This window comes from Barbatula barbatula (assembly GCF_947034865.1).
Source record: "Barbatula barbatula genome assembly, chromosome: 14".
NCBI classification, from domain to species: Eukaryota; Metazoa; Chordata; class Actinopteri; order Cypriniformes; family Nemacheilidae; genus Barbatula; species Barbatula barbatula.
In genome coordinates this window covers 6659708-6682232 of record NC_136777.1, presented here as the reverse complement: position 1 = coordinate 6682232, position 22525 = coordinate 6659708, and the positions used below count along the sequence as shown (strand labels likewise).

The 22525-nt window shown below is 38.3% G+C and overlaps 2 protein-coding genes across 4 annotated transcripts; both read right to left on the bottom strand.

Moving 5' to 3' along the window:
• Positions 1-10510: 10510 nt before the first annotated feature.
• On the bottom strand, positions 10511-12395 carry kcnf1b (potassium voltage-gated channel, subfamily F, member 1b). The gene has a single exon (XM_079473892.1). It carries the CDS (start codon positions 12145-12147, stop codon positions 10693-10695), a length of 1455 nt encoding a protein of 484 aa, XP_079330018.1. The 5' UTR covers positions 12148-12395; the 3' UTR covers positions 10511-10692.
• An 870-nt stretch (positions 12396-13265) lies between these two features.
• Positions 13266-21542, bottom strand: rbm25a (RNA binding motif protein 25a). Of its 3 annotated transcripts, none has more exons than XM_079473214.1 (18): positions 21385-21542; positions 21147-21265; positions 20945-20994; positions 20562-20735; positions 20420-20477; positions 20094-20254; positions 19773-19961; positions 19466-19549; positions 17268-17500; positions 16804-16912; positions 16239-16328; positions 15840-15913; positions 15564-15714; positions 15118-15481; positions 14710-15017; positions 14530-14628; positions 14396-14447; positions 13266-13908 (listed from the first exon to the last, which is right to left on the bottom strand). In XM_079473214.1, exons 2-18 carry the CDS (start codon positions 21238-21240, stop codon positions 13898-13900), a joined length of 2301 nt encoding a protein of 766 aa, XP_079329340.1. In that variant the 5' UTR covers positions 21241-21265; positions 21385-21542; the 3' UTR covers positions 13266-13897. The 3 variants fall into 3 exon arrangements, with proteins under 3 accessions (XP_079329340.1, XP_079329339.1, XP_079329338.1); XM_079473213.1 differs by having other exon boundaries at positions 13675-13909; positions 14401-14447; XM_079473212.1 differs by lacking the exon at positions 13266-13908 and having other exon boundaries at positions 14039-14447.
• Between the last annotated feature and the right edge of the window lie 983 nt (positions 21543-22525).

The window sequence follows — 22525 nt, the reverse complement described above, 5'->3', positions numbered from 1 at the left end:
ACCAATCATTTAAAATATATATAAATGTTTATTCATTTTTATACTATGTATATTTTTTTCTTAAATATTTGGATGTATGTGTTTTTATAAATGCAAAATGATTATGCACACATTACACAGACATATACTGTATTATGTAAACACAAACCTTTATTCTGGATGCGATAAATCATGGCGATAGCCTATAGAAAATGTATTTACTCTTCCCCTTCAAATTCAAAACATTTAAACATGCTATCAAACTTAGTCAACATTGATAACTATGGAATTTTATGTCATTAAAAGTGAACATGGAATAAATGCCAAAATACCCAATATCGACAAGAGCTAATATTTCGCCATTATAAAAAAAACTTTTAAAAGTCTAAAATCATCTTTATGATTCTGTTCTCTTATACACAGTCAGTGAGCCTCAACACAGAGCCTTTTGTCACAGACTTTTCTCAAGAAAGTGTGCCTTAAAAAAGGTGAATAAGTCAGGGGCTGCTGACAATCTCAAGCCGCATTACTTTGGGCTTTGAGGAGAAGAACCTCAGTCTGAAAAGTCACAGCATCGATATTTCAGAAGACCGTTTTATTATCGTAAAACAGAGAACCATGAAAGATTCACTCAGAAATTCCCTCTTTTGTGTAAATCGCCACCAGATTCCCATGTGAATTCCGCACTAGCTATGTCTGTGGGCCATTTGGCATCAACGATTTATCACTGAACGCTTGTTTATTCACAATCCCTGTGTTCTTTTTCTCTGTCTCCCAGGCACGTGTTTAATATCAGGTGTGAATCTGCTATGTGTTTGTTAGCTCAACCAAATGTAAATGAGGAACAAGTTCAAACACAAAGCCAGAAGACAAGCAGGTTAATTTTGTTTATGTCTCATTATGTCTTGCAGTTTTCTTCTGTGTCTTGAGCAACAAGCTTATGAATTTGATTTACGCGTTACGTCCCCCCGTTGTCTCTGCTTTTGTAGGAGAAAAACAACAAAAGTATGTTTTTATTCCCTCAGTTTATTCTGTATAATCCTCATTCTGGTTTCCCTTCTGCTTTGTGGGTATGCTACATTTGTGACACGCAACTTTGTCAAATATTGTGTTACATACAAACGTGGGACATTTAAGACTCTGTAAAAGCACATTCATTTTCACTAAAACATTTATTTGATCCTTTTTTGAAGTGGGAATCTGGTTATAGGTGTCATGATCTACAAGCAAGTCTATTAAGACTACTAAAGTCTCAGTGAAGTAGTTCACTGAAAGCCATCAACCCCCTCTCTCTCTCTCTAGCTCACGGTCTGTCTTTCTGTCTCGGTTTAGAATTTTTAAAAGATTCAGAGGAATTGAAGTTCTTCTATTTTACTCACGCAGGAGTGATGTGGTACCACTCACAGGCTCGTGTGGGACACAATGCCTTGTAAGTTGGGATGTCACAGACAACCCACTGGGTTGTCAGACGTCTTGAAGAGGTACAGAGGCATCATTAGCTTGACGTTACCATGGGAACTGACAGAAACAAGCCCCCATTAACTGAGAAAATGACAGACACACACAAAAAGCACACACAACACACAGGGAGAGAAAGCTAACATTAGTTGATGCCAGTTAAAGATGCAGGCAAATACACACATGCACACATTTACTAACAAACAGAAATGTAACGATGCATAAGTTATTGTTTATGCTGCAATTATTGAATCTCATAAATATACAAATAAGATATCAGATCTAAATCTGAGCCTGTAGATTCTGTAATTAATTTCTTTTTATCTACCATGACAGAGACAAATTGTAAAAAAGCAACATTGGCATCCACAATGGCTTAGCATAGAGAAATTATGCTTTCATTGCGTATTCAAATTACCGGATAGATATAACATGCCAAATCTGAAATTATATTAGATAGTTAAAGAGGAAAACAGACAAGTCAGAAGTAGAGAACATCTACCATGGTTATTAAACTTTCCCTCACCAACATTACGTCATTACCTCACGTCTAATCACGCAACAACAGCACTGAATTAGCTATTTCAAAATAGTAGTCACAATACACTTAAAGGTCCAGTGTGTAAAGATTTTGGAGGATTTTTTAACAGAAATGCAATATAATATAATATATATAACTTTGTATAAAATATATATTGAAGAATTACCTTCGAATTAGCTATTTCTATCTACATACACTGTGGATCCCTTTACATGGAATTCCCCATGTTGTTTCTACAGAAACCCTAAATGAACAAACTGCTCTAGTGTGTTTTGTTAATACATCATCTCCTCCGGCAAAGAAGTGAGAACGTGACGACATCTTAGTGCTGTGTCAGTCAACAAAAGGGAGGGATGGAGTGAGCCATTGGTTGCAATTCACAACCTCACCACTAGATCCTGTTTATTCTTACACACTGCACCTTTCATACCAAGTTTTCTATACTGAAAAAATATTACAATTGATGGGTAAGATGGGTGATCACAGCTTTACTCAGTTGGAGCAGCAGAAGTCTATACACACACCCTGCTCAAATGCATCAGGGATCTGCCCGGACATATAAAATAGACAATAGCTTCCTACTGAGCCAACAAATGCTCTCCAAGAAACCTGCTGCCCCCTGATCTAGCAAGAGAGAGAGAGAGAGAGATTGAGAAAGAGAGAGAGAGAGAGAGAGATCACTGGACTGTTAACATCAGGTAGCCTGAGTGTGTCCAACATATAGGGTCACATTCAAACACACCAGATTTTTACATTTAAAGAGTGTACAGGTCACTGATCAAATATTCACTAAACAGTTATCTAATATTGAAATGTCCTTATATTTATCTTCCACACAAGATGCTGTTTAAAACATTCATAAAACATGTGGGAATAACATGGAGGTTTTACACAATCTTATAGTTCGGACATGCTCTCATAATGCATTAGCGCTAATATGATCATGTAATTTGTAATAAAAGTCTGTACAAAATCACAAAAAGTAATCCATGCAGAGGATTTGCTTTATGGTCGTTCTTTGAAGCAGATCTATGAGAATCATGTCTTTGTGAATTTAAACAAGTCAATATTGTTAGATGAAGGAGGACGAATTGTATATACAGCTTTGGCTATATACACCAATCAGACCAAAATAAAAAAATAAATCAGACCAAAATAAATGCTCATCAGGGCGGACAGACAGTCTGCAGTCAGAATGGCTTCAAAGCTTCTTCACAGAACCTGTGTGTGTGTGTGTGCTTGTGAGTACTTTCCACCCCTGTACTGTCATTTTCACATTTCTATGTGATAATACACACACACATTACACGCTACTTATCTAAATAAAGTAAATACATAATCTAAACATAAATTTGATTGATTAAGAGTTCTATATAGAACCGTATTGACCATCACAAACAAAACTTACTCAAACTTTAACCCTTTAAGAACGCTTAATAAAACGCTTAACACAAATTTGTCAATGGAGGATTTTGCCTGGACGACCCAAAAATGTTGTTAACCCCTCCCTATGGGCATCTGCGTACATTCACGTAGACAAAGCTAAAACTAATATTTCCTGAAGTTACAGATACTAAAATGGTGCACAAGTTGGTCCTTGCAAATATTTTTTCAAGTCTTCACACAAGGTTAGAATTGGAAAATTCACCAATGATTTAGCTTGTCTGGAGGCAAACACACATACAGTACTATACATACTACACTATGTTACTTCTGTGCTTGATTCATGATGCATTTCTCTTTTTAATCTTACAGCAGTTCCAACAGAATGTACAGTCACAAACATATCAATGTGAGGGCGTGCACGTGTGCATGTGTCTGAGTGATTAATAGTTTATCAATATAAACGTTCTACTGACCTGTGCTTCTCTTACTGTTAGCCTGCATTAATCTCTGCGATGTATGACATAATCACATATATGCGCATACATCTTTTTTATGCTTGTGTGTTTTGTCAAGATTCCTCTCTGATGAATGCAAACGTGCTGCTGCTCTGACATGAGTTTATTACCGTAGAACTGAAAGATGGATGTAGTCATTCCTTCACAGAGCAAAGCCAAATCAATCTCTCTGCCCCAGTACATTAAACACTCTAAGAATATTATGCCAATGGAACCAAATTTCAAAACGTTAATGTTCCCAAATAGATCTGGTTCTTCAGTGAACTTATTTATAAATTTACTAAATCATTTTTGGACGTTTTGGAAATAAAAGGTGTTATCATATAATTGTTAACTGAGCTATAATATTAATTTACAAACACTTTTATTTACCCACAATGCAAACCAGGGCATGGGACTGTGTGACCAATTCCTGCAGGGCCGACCGAAGAAGGTGGAGAGGTCGGCCAAAGAGGGAATTCCAATTAATCTGTTCAATAAAAAGACTCAAGGACAGAACAGCCAGGGACTTTATCCAAAGGAAAGGTCAACTTGTGGGCCACCTGTCAACACCCAACCTGGGTACAAACAAATATAAAATTATTTTTAATAAAGAAAAGGGTTCCAACATCAACAAACCAGAACTTTTAAATCACAGTGACCAAAATCTGAACATGGGGTCTCTACGGTCACATTGCATTATCTTCTAAATCATATATATTTTTTTTAATTAATTTAACCGTATTCTGTCTGGCACTGCTTGTGTAATGTAAAAACAGCTACATTTATAAACCAATAAATGCTGCCGAAACAATACAGCAACATCTATGAATAGAGGCTACTGTAAATGTTTATTTTTTCAAAACATTAGACTTTTAACTCATAACAACAGTGTTCTCCATCCTTCTTGCTCTCTCACTGTCTCTCTCCTCAGAACCTACATACACACACACACACACACACACACACACACACACACACACACACACACACACACACACAAAGCGTAATCTTTGAAAAGGGTAAAGATGCAGATCATAACCTGGAAAAGGATTATGGGATGCCACCCACACCACTCAGACTTGAGGAGCAGCCTTGCACTAGTTCATGTTCACAACTCAGTTGCATGAAAACAGGTTTACAAGCAGTTTAAACAGAAGTTTACATATAATCCACAAGACAAAACTACAAATTTAACATTCTTGATTCTTCATACTGTGATACCAGAATTATCAACGACTGATTTGCTTTTTTTAAAAAGGTGCTTTACGAACAATTATTTTTGGCTGAATGGTTCCATAATGAAATATATTAGACCCCTCTTTTTAACATGTGGCTATACTACGTATGATGTTGGGATACTTATAACTGAATGTTACATGCTTGTGCATATTTAACTAGGAGGGATATGTTGACCTACAGATTATATTATTGAAACTGGATTAATGGGTTCCAGTGTCAACTGCAAAAGCAACACACACACACTCAGGGTGAAGGTAAATACAACAGCATCCATTAGCCCTTAACACTTCAAAACAAGACCACCATATATTTCTTTCCTTGTCTATTCACATATGAAAGTTTCCAAAACCAGCATTTTTCAAGCAGGAGCTGAACATCGCTACGCCTGTGTCCACCTAAAGCTATAATAATGCACTGCTATTAATGCCCTGCCAAGAACAAGACAGTTCTTACTTTAAATAAGTTTAGAAGTTCACATGTCAGACTGAACCAGGGAAAGGTGCCAGCAGAGTTTGGTTTTATCACATCATCAGTTTTTTCTTTGCAAGAACGTTCCCCATCTCCTGTCAGCCAGTTACTGAAGCAAGTAATCACACAGTCATCAGGACCAATTAAATGTGACCATTCATCTTTCCTCCCAGCAGTTCCACTTCCTGCACCATTAAACAGGTTAATTGAAATGATCTGAAAGTTATTCATTGTTCTTTTTTGTTGTTCAAATCTTCTCTCTCTCTCTCTCTCTCTCTCTCTCTCTCTCTCTCTCTCATCCTGATAAATAATAAATTGCTTGTCAGTCTCACGTTGCTTGCTATCCAAGTTGTGTCAACAGACAACAACGTGATTCTGTCCGTTTTTTGTGCAATCAGTTAATAAATATACAAGTTGAACCTGCTGCTTGTTTTTCCTCTCACAGCCCACACACTCACATCTATCCCACCATCTACCATGCTTTCAGATCACTCTTTTCAACACACAAACACACAATTCACACCCCTCTGGAGCATCCCTTCAAAAAGAATCAGTCTTCACACCCTTGAAATCATTAAATATGTTACCTATGATGCCCCTGTGAAGCTCCTTCTGAACTTTCCCCTTGGCACAGAACTGACAAAGAGAAAAAAGAATAAACTCTAGAGGAAAAAGGGAATTATGATAAACAGAAAATAATTTAATACATGCAGTTCATTTTCGCTCATTTGTGTATTTCTTTAATGGGCAAAATGTAAAGCAGTTCTTTCCATCTAAAAAAACAATTATAACAGGATTTTTTCCAGTGCTCTTTGAAGTAAAAGGTCAGGTTGTTCTGTCTGAGTGAAGGACTGCTCTGGGTATCAGTAATTATCTCAGACTGGAATTGCCGAAGTGTTGGACTAATTATTTTTGCTGTAGAACCCTACCAAGCAGCAGAACTGTGGGCGTGAGCTGGCGCCAGCAGAACTATGATCATCGGTTACAAATGATCAAAAACAATCAGAGATAATCTGTGATGTCAAAAATATTCAGCCAAAGTCTAAATCACCTACGTGGAATAAATTCTTTTTTCCTGGAAATCACACCCACAGGTTTTTGGAAAGCAATGTATGCTTTATCTGTGGAGCTACCATGGAATTGTTCATACAAAGGTGGATAAAAATGTCAATGATTATTCACTCTCACTTCATTCTTGCACGCTGAGATATTTTGAGGAATTTCTATGTAGATCTTTTGACACGTCAGTGGCCACAGCTGCCAGGCTCGTACAAACTGATACAAATGTCTATGATGGCGTTTTTCGACTTTCTCCAGTATAATTCCTAAACACACAACACTCTGTTATATTTATAGCTCATTATCTAAAGCCATCAAGTGCTTGAGTACACAGAATTGTAAATGTCAACAAACGCTTAAGCTTCATAATGGCATGTACAGTAATGCAGTCAGAGGCTGACAGAAAGGTTCATTAAAATGCATATGTAAGTGGTATGGTAAGGATTTGTTCAGCTGCGACCAGTGTTGGGTGTAACTAGTAACTAAGTAAATTTAATTACTTTTCCCTTGAAAACGTGAAGGAAGGGATTACTCTGATTTTTTAATTACAGTTACGTCTGATGTAATTGGACTTAATACTCTGTAATATATTCAATACTGGAAACAACACCAAGTTTAACTTTAAAATGTATGCTTTAATGTATTCTCCTCACATTTGTATACTTTGGTCAGTTTATAAGAATAATATAGTTATTTATTTGAATGAATGAATTAAATAAGCTGTTTCATGTCTCTCCTTGAATCAATTCTCATCAAGATTGATGTAGGAGGGAATTAGTAATAAATAAAATACTTTTTGGAGAGAATAATTTGTACAGTAATTTAATTACACTATTGAATATGTAACTAGTAATTAATTACTTTTTCAGAGTAAATTTACCCAACACTGGCTGTGACAAATATCACTGCAAGGCACCATTTGCTCACCCTTTTATCAAAACCACTTTAGACACCCATCTGTATATAAATGACTGAAATGAACATTTACAGTGATACAAATGAATGTAAAACTAAAATGTCTGTAAGCAGGCAAAAAAATTGAAACCGATATCAAATATTCCAGAAAATCTATTTGTTTAGTAATGCACTGCTTATATTTTAAAATAGCTTACAGTTCATATGTTTGTGCGCGTGTATGCTACTGCTTGTGTGTGTGGTTGTTACCATTGGCATCGACAAGGCTTTTTAGATCAAATACATTGAGTAAATCTATTGCAAAGTGCTCCTAGACATATTCTTACACATACAAACACACTTTCCTGTTCCTCACCTGTGCACACATGCAGACACACACTTGAACATATTTTAAAAGAGGAGCAGTAATCTTGTTTGCATTAAATGGAAGGTAAAATCTTTAAGCAGGCAAACATTTTCAGCAAGGATAAGAGAATGTTCCCGTGTCCGCAGAGATTACAGCACAAGAAACTGTCACTCAATCTCACAGTTCAATGCACAGCTCTGACATGCAAGGCATGCACCCACACAGAGTCACATTCACTGTTCTACATACATTTCAATTCGATTTTATTTTTATAGCGCTTTCAACTATGCACAATGTTTCACAGAAGAAAACATTTCTACATTTTAAAGTTCCAATGTGGGCATTCCCAATAAAGGTTTAATATTAAAACTAAAAGGGATGTGCAAACCTTCAGCCATAATCTATTATATAAAATGCAAAATACACAGAAAATCTCTCTCTCACCATACACAAGCTGAAAATATTATTTTCCAAATCCCTATTTTTGTTTTGTATAACAGTAAAACAGAAATAAAATACTGTTCAAAAAAGTTATTTTAGTTAAGATAAGTTTTTTTAATCTGTTAGCAAATCGTTTTTATTTTAATCATTGGGTTCATTCAATTTTGTTTTGACAAAACCTTCTGAAAACATCTTATTATCTAGCACAATTCTGCATATTGAGTAAATTCGTAAATCGTTTTGGACACAATTGTGATGAATAAATGAATAAACGTACATTTTTATTTTTACTGAGACAAAAACACGGATGTAGAAATGTTTTTCTGTCAACATCTGCTAAATGAATATGTAATTGCAAATGTAGATGTATTTTTCACTGAGACAAAAAAAACAAAATGCAAATAAATAAAAATCTGAATTGTAAACACTTACATGATCTTACAAGATTCTACTTTTGACTGTTGAAATGATTTACCGAAAAATACATTTGTCATCATGCACAGCTAACAAAATTCACAACAAAAATTATCATGACATTCCAAGATTTTGTTATGGCCTTCTCTTATTATATTCCTACCTGCTTCATACTGCTTATGTTACCTATTATATTTAATTTCCCTTTAACACACCAAACAGTTCCACACAGGTCCAAAATTTGGTGACATCATTTAGGTCCACTTCGTTAGAGGCCGTTTACACGAGACTGTTTTCAACTGAAAATGCAAAAAAGTTATGCATTTTGGCTGCCCGTTTACAAGGAAACACCATTTTAGGGGACTGAAAACGCAAACTCTTGAAAACGGGTCTCAAAGTGATACTCTTTGAAAACGCTGCCATTTTCGTTTCAATGTAAACTGCCAGACAGAGCTTTCTGAAAACGATGATGTCACGTGCATGAGTATTGCTTGCATGCGTATTTTGTGCTCAGTTGCGCGAGTATAGCCAAAACAATATGGCAGCTTCCCGTACTGTGAGCTCTTGCTGCTGGACCATGTACTGACATTTCGCCAGCAAAATGTGGTTTTGCTGCACCAATAAGACCAGCGGAGACATACTATTTACATTTGCCAGACTTTAAACACACAGATACGTCAACCAACGGTATTATAAAAGAACTTTTGGCTTATAACTGTGCATGTGTCCAAGGCACGTTCTGTTCCTTAACACAACAACAACATCACTACTCACAAAGTAGCAAAGGAAAAACGTTTCCGTTTTTCATTGTGTAAACGTGGCTGTTCTAAGAACAGTAACTATAACCCTCTATGTTTCCATGGTGATGAAGGCCCAAAAGATATGATTGGCAGAATGGACAGTTCTGGAAAAATACCCAAGCAGATTACAGCAAATCAAGCACCCCACACAGGTGGGCTCAATTACAGGCATGCGGTACACAGGGGCCTGTGTGTGACATCACAACACACTTCTGAAATAATACTATTGACTATAATACTTTTTTTAAATCAACGTAGAGTCCAGTGTCATGGCACTGGAATTTAAGAACATACAGTGCAAATCATAAAGATTCCAACGTGCACTAACAATATTCAGTATAAACCTTATTTAAAAGGACGTCTAAAAGCAACAAACACAAGCACTAACTTTAACGAAGAAACACCCATAAACAGTTCACACAAACCCACGCAGATGCACACCCAAACTGCACACGCTGTGAATATAAACAGTGTCAGCTATCTGTTGTTTGAGTGCCAGGGCTGCAATCTTGTCGGAGCGTTTCGAGGGTGTGTGCGAGAACCCCCCACTGTGTAAGCATGTTCAGATGCTGCTCTATATAAACCAGACACAGATTCTCAACACGCTGTGTATCATTTCTCATGACTGACACCAGCCCACATCATGCTGGTTCCTATTCTTAGCCCCCAGTGGCTCTTTATAAAATTCCTGCTTGTTCGGGGGGATTCAGTGAGTCACTTGTTTTTTTGTCTCTGTGCTGGATTGTTGAGTCAGGAACAACATGAAACAGAATTTCAAAGATGTGGAGCAACCTGGTGGAGAAGTCAAATAGTGTTTGTGGGGGAGTTAACAGACAGACAGACAGACAGACAGACAGAGCGAGCGAGCGAGAGAGAGCGAGAGAGCGAGAGAACGAGAGAGCAAGAGAGCGAGAGAGCGAGCGAGAGAGGCACCTGTAGCTCTGTAAACTATAGACATATTGAGTTTGACATGCACTTTATTTAATTAAAGACAAAATATCACTTAAAAGCAACTTTTCCACGCGTCAATAAAATGACGTCCAATCAGTGAAAATAACACCTCTCCTTGGACGAGGCGGCACACAATGAACATTAATAAACACTCTCGTAAAACTTAAAGTGCTTTTCAAGTTTCTTTCAATATTCGTCTTAAGACAGACTTTTTTTCTTCACTGACTCCCACTCGGTCCTTTGCGCTCCCGAAAGAAGAGGAATGAATGTATCGCTCCGCGACGCGCGCATGGCACCTTCCCACGCTCTCCCGGGCGCATCACACCTGCGCGAGTTGCTTTTCATGGTAAGCTCGAGCGACCTCAGCTCCATCAGTTCTAGCTCGTGCTTAGCGGCGGTCTCAAGCACTTTCTGTTTGTTGTAATAGATTACGAAATTGTTGATGATGGGGTGTATTGGAAGCGCAATGGCGATCACACCGCACAGAAAGCTGATGGCCGCGTTGCATCTGCCCAGAGTGGTCTTTGGGTAGATATCCCCATAGCCGACAGTGGTCATGGTGATGATGGCCCACCAGAAGGATTGTGGGATGCTTCTGAAAAGCGTCTCCGGGTGGCTCTGTTCCATTGTGTACCCGAGAGCGGAGAACACAAAAATACCTACTCCCATATACATGAGTAGCAGACCTAACTCTTTGAAGCTTCGTTTCAGCGCGTAGGTTAGAGTTTGCAGGCCAGATGAATGGCGCGCCAGCTTAAAGATCCGCGCAATGCGCATGATACGGAGCGCCTGCACCGCCTGTTGCACGTTGGCAAGCTCCATCATGGCCGTGCCGAGGTACGTGAGAATCAATACTACGTAAAACGGCAAGATGGCCATGAAGTCTATAATATTCATGAAGGAGAGAGCAAAGCGCACCTTATTAGGGGATGATGCGAGGCGCAGCACGTATTCCACAGTGAACCAACCGATGCAGGCTGTTTCAATAGCGTCCAGGGTGGGATGTTCAACACGGTTCCCTTCAGAGTCCTCCACTTGAAGGTCCGGTATAGTCCCGATACACATTACAAAAGATGACACCAAAATGAATAGAAAAGACAAGACGGCAATTACGCGTGCGGGAAGCGAGGACTCCGGCTTCTCCATGAATTTCCAGATAAATTTCTGCCACCTCTCCGTGCGGCTCACGGCGGGGTCACAGTTCAGATCATCCAAGATCATTTTCACCTTGTCTGCAATCTCCGCCAATTCTTCCTCCTTCTCGTTCAAGTTACTCTTGCAGCATTCGTCCAAGTAGCTCAAGTCGATCTTCCAAAACTCCATTTCTTTGATGAAACATATAGGGCAGATTCCTCGCTTCATATGGATCTCTCCAAAGTAGTACACTTCTACGATGCATTTAAACGAGTCAGGGTCTCTGTCAAAGTAGAATTCTCTTTTCCCAGGCTCGTAATCATCGCAGAGCGATGAAATCACATCAAAACTCCGAGGTGAACAGTTGACGAGTTCAGCCAGCCTGCTCTCCGGATAGCGGTTCAGAAGCTCCCCGCACAGCACCAGCCGCACGCCGCCGATATTAACGGCGATTTCTCTATCATCACTGCTCGACGAACCATTACAGTGCGCAAACCGGGTTCTCGGTAACGTCCACATGCTCGCGGTTCAAGTCTCAAAACATTTAAATCGTGTTAAATGTCAAAAATGGTAAGAGTTTGTGGAAAAGAACGCGCATGGAGACGCAGGATCCTTGTGTCAAAGGATAATGCTTGTTCAAAACAGGATGGTCTTTTACTTCAAAATACTAAATAAAAGCATTTTGTTGCATGTTATCTTATAAGAAAAATAATCAGGATATTGGTATTTTGGGATAAGATTTCCGTGCGCTTGTGAATCCGCGCAGTTGGCACAGCAGTAACAGGTCTTCCCCTCCTCTCTGCGCACTCCTCTCTCTCTCTCTCTCTCTCTCTCTCTCTCTCTCGACTAACCCCCAACCCTCTTTATGTTTCATTTTTCAACTTTTCTGCGGGGAAAAATAAGGACAAACTTCCACTTTAGAACAAACCCACAAATCTAAACCTGTGTTCACTTCAACAACCCAGAGTCGAGAGGAAGTGCAATTTTTCCATCAAGTCGAAGTTGAGTCATACATCACAACCAGGTCTTGTACGAAATACATATGGTCTAAATAAAACAAAGAATATGATGTATTTGTAACGATATTAGTCACTCATTTGGCTACCCCCGCTTATCAGACGCGGCCAACAAGAGGCATGTATCTCAATGTAATTGCGCCACCCATAGGAATGGCACTAGAATGACAAGATCCAGAATTTTTCTGTTGATTAGATTCAGCCTCATTCCCATTTCAAATTCAGCATTTCCAAATTACCAAACGTGCAGTGCTATTATCTCCTTGGATCTTTCTACTAGAATGTTAATTTACATTTTAGAGGAAATTATTTGTTTGGCAAATTATTAATAAATATTATGATTTTTACAATAAATGTACTTAACTTTATACCTGTATATAACCAAGTATGAACGGTTACCAAATATTTAATTTATGCAGTGCACATAACATTATTTATCATTTGTGCTCAGTCTTATATAGCAACTCACCTGTTTGGTCAGCAATATTTGATCTGAAAACAAATTAAAGTTTAAGCGGGATGAAGAGTGTGCAGAATTCCCTGCGCATGGGCGAGCCTAACACCAATTTGTGCAATGTTTCAGGGAATTCTGCACAAAGAGAGTAAAACAACTTCCAGTTTAGAAAAATCTAACATTTTAATATTTCAAAGTCAAAACAAATCACCATGGAAACAGATCTTTATCTGGCTGGTATGTGCAAAATACACCACATTCTAACAAAATCCCATATCTTCATTTGCATGGCTTCATTGGGCCTGATTTTAGTGGCTCTAAAATATTTATTTAAACATTTCTCATAAATACAGCGCTCTAAATGTCAAACTGAAAACAGCCAGGCAACATGAACTGCCCCTTTAACCTGAACATAAAGGCAGCGCTTTTAAAAAATGTTGTCAATTCTGTCTGACCAACAGACACATGCCAATTCTGCAGACACACAGACACACGCGCGTGCACACAGTTTCCACATGCATGCACACACACACACACACACACACACACACACACAATAGAAGAGTATGGGAAGAGAGGAAGTGCAGCAGTCTGTATCTGTGGTGTTCATCCACTGCACTTTAATCAAAATGCTTTAAAGCAGGGCAGAGAGCAGCCAGGTCACCTCAAATGCTCTCCTGCTTCTTTCTAACACTGTCACTTCAGCAGTGCACAATGTTATTTCACCAGACCGATTTTCTTGGCTTCCGTTTCATAGATCAGAAGTCTCCACATTTTCACTATAAACACTTCTGCCTCCTCATCCAGTACCTGAAGGAAACACACACCTTATTATTCACACACTGATAGGGTGAAATTTAGAAAGACACGCCCGACATCCAAAATCTACATGTAAAAAAATTAAGCTTAATGTTTATTTAGAATTAACATAATGTTTGGTATTGTTTATTAACAAAAGTTACTGGTAAGTAGTATTGTAGTATTGATGCGAAACAAAAAAAATCCGTATTAATGTAGCAAAAGGCGAATTGTGAGGCGAAAATATACTCTTATTAATGAACCTGAATTAATGATTTAGCTAAAAGAAAAAGCAACAAAGAACAAACTTTTTTAGGACATTCAAGCTGAATATTTAATATAATTTGTATATTTTCTTTTGAGTTTGGGTTAAAATATGACCTGGACATGTTTTTGACAGGCTTCATGACATTTGCCCAACAACTTAAACAATGATTTATTAATTCAGGCTTAGAATAAAGTGTATGTGCGAATATCAAGACATTTTTAACCACGCTACTTTCCATGGCAACATCATCCAGAATTCCCGCCGGTGTGCTGTGAGCCATGACCTGCAAAATGACAAAACACCCTCTTATATAGGTAAAGGAAATCAGACTTCACATATAATGAGATACAGACATCAACACACACCTTAGAGCACACAAAGTCAACAAGCGTGGCTTCCTCCTCTCCAATGTATTCTATGATTTTTTTATTGATCCAGGGACGGATCCTCCTGTCCATTAACATCTGTGGGGAGAATAGAATCATCAATGTATCAATACGCTTCCAGGAGCTTTATATTCATCGAACATGATCCTTTTTTCTCACCATGTCCACCATGCTCCAGTCCAGTGGATAATTGAACAGCTCTTGTTTGTCTGTGGGGATTTTCTCAATCAGACTCTTGATATGTTTTCGCTTCTCTTCTGTGTTAACACCAGGCCGTGACCCTGTGACCTCTGCCCCATCTAGGCTCAATCCTCCCCTCTCAACCTCATTGTAGTCCAGGGGTACCAGCTTCCTCTTTTTAGGTGCTTCCTCCACCTCCTCCTCATCAAATTTATTAAAGACACTGTCCACCGCAGTAAGAGCCTTCCGTCTTCCTGTCTGAGGCAACTTAGGACTGCTTACAACCCCTGAGAGACGTTTAGTCATTTAAAGGAAGTGACACCATTAATACAAATTCACAAACCCTTTTAAATAAAAATAAAAAGTTAAAAATAAATACACACAGACCTAGTTTAAGACTAAGGCCTATTTTAGGCCTGTGCTCCTCTGTAGGTGGAGCCTCGTGCGAGGTGTTCTCATGAAGAGCAATGATGCCCAGGGGCGATTCACTGCCAGGTGAGAGGGGCGTGGCATTGCCGCTGCCAGAAGAGATGGAGGGTGCCGTGGTAACAGGTCTGAGCGTGGGCTTGAGGCATGGCTTTGCGTCTCTGTTATCATCCTCATAATCTTCCTCTCGGTCTGTGATGTTATTGTCAGAGGAGCACGCCTCCGGTTCTGCAACTCCTTTTCTTTCATCCTGGACGTCAAGCACATTCTCGCTCTGTTCCTGCTTTAGAGGAGGCTGACGCTCCCTCAATGCCTCCTGCTCTATCTTTCAGTTAAGAAAACAGAGTCACACGCAGACACACACACATGAATGTATAATGGCTTTATAAGCACACATATATACATACCCTCTGTAGTTCAGCATCGGGGTCTGGATGTCCCTCTGCTAGGAGTCTCTGCCTAATCTCCTCCAGCTCATCTTTCTCTCTTTTTCGGTCTCTCTCATCTATTTCCACCTCCTTCTCTCTGTCCCTCAATCGCTTTTGCAATGCACTGCCCCTGGGAGAGAGAGATGCATTTAAGAAGGGATGAGAAAGATTATTTCTATATGTATGCTCAAAGATCACGCATTGCTCATTTGTAAACAACTTTACAGCATCCATAAGTTTAACAAAGGTTTGTACCTGTAGTATTTGGGATCATCTCTATCATCATCATAATCCTCCAGGAATTCTTTCAGGCGCTTGGCTTCTTTTGTCTGCAGGAACACACATGAGGGAATTTACCCAGAATGAATTGCTGAACTTTTTTAATTATTTTTTATTGGTTTGATATTTGCAAAAACCAGTGACAAATATAAAGGGTGAATAAAAAATAAAAATCATGAAATATGGAGATACGATATTTCAGATGGGTAGCAACAAAATACTACATTTGCGCTGAACATTTCAAAATAATTTTCAGTAGTTTGGTGAAAAGATGGCTCCTCAAATTAAAGAATTTAATTATTGACTATAATAAAATATACAAAATGAAATAGTTGAACAGGCCAACCTTTACTATTAAACCAATAGTAGTTTTACCATTTCTCTATGTTTTTCCTCTTCTCTCTCTGCTTCTTTAGTGTAATCTCTTGCTTTTTTCCTCTCTCTGATCTCCCAGTTTTTCAGGCGCTGTGAAAAGCAAAATTCACAATACTTAACCATTCTGTTTGTGCTGTATTTCAAAATCAGGCCAGATTCTACTAAGCTCTGGAGATAGAAGCAGTTCTCTGTAAACACCTTGGCAAAACCAAATTAAATACAGAGCGATAATAAAGGGACAATATTCTGCTGTATAAATCACAATTTCTTGCAACAACAACATCATCATTTTGTCTTAAATGACCATTTCTCTGACATTTTCTTAGCTGTGGATTTTTCTATGTATGACTTCTATATGTGGTTTGAATGGCTAAGATTTCCCATTTTACAAATTCTTTCGCATTGTATTTTATTCGGTAATACTTATGACATCATGTATGAACATAAGTGTGACGTGTTCTGAATATTTTTATAGTGTAGATATACTATGATAGACTATGGAGGGAGGTTTCCGTACAATTGTAGAGAACGTCTATAATAGATACAAATATTTAAGATTCCAAACCTCCTGATAGGCTGCCTCTTTTTCTCGTAGCTTCCTCTCCAGCTTGCGGCGTTCATATGCTTCCTCTTCATCTTCCTCTCGCTCTTTTTTCTTCTCTTCTCGACTCTCCCTACACAACAAAAATGCCCCCACAAGCAACATCCATTCTGTACTTTAGAAACTAGCAATTACGCTGCTTAGAGAATATAAACAACACTTACAAAGATATAGAAACAAAGAAAATTCTAAACATAAATCTAGTAAGCAATGTTCACAAAACCCACATTGTGATTTTATGAAACAGTATTCGATATGCATTTACTGTAAGTAAAACAGAATATTGAATGATTAAGGATGAGTCTTACCTATTTAAATTTGATTTTGTACATTAGGCTATGATATTTTTGTCAATATAATATTATTGTTAAATAAAGATCACTTTTATTTTATGGATTGAAGAAATAAAATAACCGTTTGTAAAACACCTTGATCTGCTTCTATCTTTACTGCGATCGCGACTTCTCTCTTTATCTTTCGTTCGCTCTCGTTCACGGTCTCTATCTCTTTCTCGCTCCTTTTCTCTCTCTTTCTGCCTCTCTCTCTCACGCTCCTCTCTCTCCCGATCACGTCGTTCTTTCTCTCGCTCTTTCTCTTTGTCTTTTTCTCTCCTTTCTTTTTCGATCGGCTGTCGTTCTTTCTCCTTCTCTTCCTCTAGTTTCTGCAGGATCCAATGGAGAGAGAGAGAGAGAAGAGAAATAGTGCACGTAAGTGTGAGAACACGCATTTAGAACAAGGCCAAATTTAAAGAATCACTCTGGAAACAGAGTAAGATTTAAAATAATGAAGACAGTGTCTCAAAATCCCATAATATTAACAAACAGTATTATAGATACATTTAGCTTATATCTATTGTTTTTGTTGTAATTCACACAGGGAAAAGCAAAAATGGAGAAAAAATGTATTCACTGTTTTGTAAAAAAACTTCAACAAGCTATCATAATACACTGTATTCCATTTTAACACATTCAGTTTGGTAAAATTAATCAAACAGAGGCGGAGTCTCACCCTCAACCGAGTTCGGTTTCCTCTTAGGTCCCAGTAGACTTAACAAATTAAAACAAATGAAGACAAACAGACACTGACTGTTCAGAGACAGAGAGGCTACAGGAACATAAAAGTTACAAATAAACAAGTGCTTTACTGAATGGCTGCAGCACATCTCAGCTCTGAGCAGTGAATGCTGGGAGGAGACACGAGAGGCAAGAAGAAAAATGTGTACAAAAACTGTCAATGTAATTGTATATAGATTAATGAAAAATGCTGTTTCAGTGTTGTTAATTTACCCCTGAATAAATAAGCGTTTAACAGTTCTTTTATATTTGCTATTGAATGCAATTCATTTATTTATTTATATTTAAGCAGAGTACTATGGGATCACAATTGTTGCAATATTCTGAATAAATAAACAATAATCCGGAAATAAATGTAGAGACATTCACAAAAAAATTTAAATCCACATATGCACAAGATTTCCAAATAATTACAAATTTATTTTATTGGCATTTATTTGTAGATCGCTTGTGGATGGCTTTCTGCGCATTTGTGAATCGCTGCACGCATTTGTGGATCAGTGCACGCCCTATTGGTCAAAGATCCACAAATGTGCAGAAAGTGATCCTTTTTGTGGAACGTCGAACATATATTTATCGCTTTTTGTGCATATGTGGACGTAAAAAGTGTTTGTGAAACTCTCTACATTTATTTGCGAATTATAGTTTATTTATTCAGAATATTGCAACAATTCATATTAATCTTCAATACAAAGATATGGGCAGATCAAATGTGTCGATATGTATCAGTAACACACAGAAACAGACGGACAATGAGGATGGGGTTAAATATAATTTTCTTACCTAGAAATCTTCAGATCTGCATGTGCTGTGAAAGGGCGCCCCCTTCAGACTGCAGTGAAAAATACTGCAGTGGTTATTCAGTGCTGCATTTCTCACCAAAACCAAGCTTAGACACAGAGAACTCACAAAGGTTCACTCAGCTCTGCCTTAACACACACTAAGATTATAATTTGTTAATCTTGGAATCAGAACATCATACTGTCTAAGACTCTTAAGAGATTGATCATTTTCATTACACTGAAGTGTTTGAGGCCAGAGCCAGTTGCACCTTTGCTAATCCTCCAGAAGAGGGCGCCTAAGATGTTTATGGTAGTAAAGTAGGTTCATACTTACATCCTCTATTCCAGCTACTTTTTCCAAAGCTCTGAGTTTCATCTTGCTTTAGTCACCAAATGACCTCTACCGTAACGGTGGGGTTTAATGAACAAATTAGCTTCAGAGGAAGGTAGACATTTCGTTCATGCAGTTTTTGTGTGGTAAATCTAGCCTGAACCGAACATGTCCATCTGTTGCCACTGTTTTGTGCTTAGAAACTACCTTCTCTAATGATTTAATTTGCTTTACGGTTTTAATTTGGTTAGAAATCCATGATAAATCCAAGGTTTTAAATACCTTTGTCCTACAACTGTATTTTAAATTGGAGAGTTTTAAACTATTTGCTGTGACGGTCTTCAGTCCACAGGCTAAAAGAAAGAGAGAGAAAGAGAGAGAGACAGAGAGAGAGAGAGAGAGAGAGAGACAGAGAGAGAAAGAAAAAGGGAGTGCGTTACCTTGTGTGTGTCTCTGAATTTGCTAATCTCTCTGGAAATCAGGTCTCGCTTGTCTTCCTCCAACTCCATGGCATTTATATCATCCTAGGGTTTATAAAAAGTAAATATGCATTAGATCATATCAGCGGACAGACATCTCCAAGTAGGCAAAGCAAAGAGCATGGATTCTATCACATCAATACATTTGAAATACACAAAAGTAAAATGACATGATTTTTATTTTTGGGAGAGCTAATTCTTAACATACAGTAAAAGCATAAAAGGGATAACCAACAGAGTATGGCTGCTATGGTGAATGAAAAACTACCTCCTTCTTGTCTTTACGTTTCTTGCGTTGCTGTGCTTCAGCATCCTGTGCGGAGGCGGTGAGCTCGCTGGAGTACTCCCGGAGCAGACTGTCTATCGCACCTTTCACGACCTGATCTCGCCGTTTTGTCTCCTCATCCAAAACCTTGTCCTCCTCATCCTCATGAGTCTCTTCATCAGTCTGAGCAGCCTGTTTAGAGGACATTTCTGTATTAAGTCTCTAAATTTGGAGGTTCCACTTACTTTGTTGGATTGATATTAATGAGGCATGGAACTAAAAATAAGGTATGTATTGTGTTGATTTAATAGTTCAGCAGCTTACTCCATTTGGTCTCCTCTGACTAGCCTTCCAGGTGTCCAGCTGAGCTTTGGTCTTTGCATCCACTTTTACAAGCAGCTTCTTATCACCCACTTGCATCTCATGAAGCAGTCGGAGAGCTCTAAGCGTGGACTCTGGCTCTTTGTACTCACAGAAACCAAATGCTACACACACAAATAAAATGTTACATCTGAATGCCACTCAGGGCGAGGAGATAATGATAATATGGAGAAAATGAATCTTGATTATTAACAAGACCTATTGTATGGCTAGAGAGATGGGGTGAACTATAGATGACTGGCAGGTCTAAGTATACATATTATGTTTACCTTGCAGCTTTCCAGAAGCCCCCTGGACTCTTTTCCAGCTGAGGACCAAACCACATTTCTGCAAACAAACTTGTAAACTAAAGAAGCTTTCTCAAATACAAAATAAATAATTTATGTTCTTATGCTACAGCACTCAAGTTACCGCCAATAACTGCCGCACAAGCATATCAGAGGCCTTTTCTGAGATATTTCCTACAAACACTGTAGTCGTCGGCCCTGTGCTGCCATCCTCTGTTTCCTTAGTATGAGTGGTTAACACTTCCTTTACTTGTCCTGCCAGCTTCTGAACCACAGGCACTGTAGTCTGAACCAAAATCTGTGACACATTTGAATATCAAACAGTTGCAAATAATAAAACAGCTGTTTTTTTAGGACTGAGGTTGTTTTTTTGTTAGACATTTTCATGCATTAAACTATGAAGTATGTGTCTATACAGAAATTGGCTAACAAATTAGCCCCAGTCTTCCTATGTCTTTGTGTTTCACTCTCCCAAAAACATGAAGCAAAACGAGTCTCTGTACATACCGCTTGGGAGGGGGGCATCATTCCCACTGGCACTGGTATTATTGGACTTGCTGAGTAAAACATAAAAAAATAATTAAACCCAGTGGAAAAGAATATCATTTCTAATTTGCTAAAAATCCAGGAAACACGAAAAGTGTGTTTTTATAATAACAGACATAAGTACAACTATATGCTAAAACAATCCCTCATCAATATGACATACCTGTAGGGACAGTTGTGGAAAACCCTGCAAACTGTGTGGGGGAAATGCCAGGGGGTAAAGGAGGTATCTGGTTCAAATGAGGAGGGAATGACATCTTTTGCTCACAGACCAATGGATACCTTGTGAAATACATACAGTGGTATCACTGTCAACTCCCCAAGCGCCCCTATATAGACCACTTAAATAGAACAAACATTACTGCTTCATATTTACACCACTATTGATGATGAACACTCACCAAATTCGGCGTTTAAGTGTCGACGTTGTGGGTAATACTGAGAACTTGTATCCGTACCAGGTCTGTCAATGAAATCCCACGTACAGTAAAATACTTATCGTTTTTCCTCTGATTTGGTCATGCGTACCTCTGATTATAAAAGTACCAACAGAAAACTGAAAGATTGGATGGAAATTCATCATGAAGCGGCAGTAGCAGGGTGGGCGTGGTTTAGTGGCCCATTCTTATCTATTTGGTTATATTCGGCTGTTATGTAACTAATAATTCAACTATTTTGACTCTTTCTTGTGAATATTTAAGATTCTAGTTTTAGGTTCCAGGTCTACATTTAGTCAATATCGCTGTTGACAATTTATTTGACACGGTAACGCGCTCTGAATTGTCAAGCGCCCCCTGGAGGAAGACTGTATGTGTTTCATGTAAACGTCTTTAAGTTATAACAGCCCAATGAAAAAAACACATCCCGGAACTACTCTACATATAACCGTACACCGTTGCTACAGCGCCACCAACGTATTATCCCTCTGTATGCAAAAATGGTAATTAATTGTATCTCCCTAACCGTACCTACCAATGCGGTTTTATATAAGCGCACATTAGTTCTGAATGCCCACATATTGTGCTATTCAAGTGACGTATAGAAAAAGGAAAAAACTATCCTCACAAAACACGAGATGGAGCCAAAGTGACATCAATATGGACTTGGAAACTTTAATAACGAATCTCGTGCAATACAATTTTAATGTTGCCTTCTAATTTATTAATAAATCAAAGCTAGATTGCCTGATTGCCATACATACCTTTGTTTGTGTATGTAGACAACTGTCATCCAGAAGAGCTGCTATTGTTCCCTTAACAATGACAATAAAGTTCTATTCTATTCCGATTTATGGAATTTCACTATGCATAAGTTGTGTCATTAGAAGTAGGTTGCAGAATTTCATACAGAAAAAATAATTGGAAAAAAGTATTTATAAAACAAGCAACACCTCTCCTTATAAAAAGGGCTAATCACGAAATTAGGGCAACTATAATTCTGCTGTCAACAACCTTATGGCTTTCCGGGCACTTCTATGTACACATACATATTCAGTCCTCGGGTTATGATATGGACACTGGATCTGTTTTCCACCAAGCAAGA

Coding starts and splice junctions, on each gene's coding strand:
- kcnf1b (XM_079473892.1), bottom strand. CDS start 12,147: ATGTGGACGTTACCGAGAACCCGGTTTGCGCACTGTAATGGTTCGTCG.
- rbm25a (XM_079473212.1), bottom strand. CDS start 21,240: ATGTCATTCCCTCCTCATTTGAACCAGATACCTCCTTTACCCCCTGGC. Junction 16,913..17,267: donor AAAGATAGAAGCAGATCAAG/GTGTTTTACAAA, acceptor TTTGTTGTGTAG/GGAGAGTCGAGAAGAGAAGA. Junction 15,018..15,117: donor AGGCCTTAGTCTTAAACTAG/GTCTGTGTGTAT, acceptor AACGTCTCTCAG/GGGTTGTAAGCAGTCCTAAG.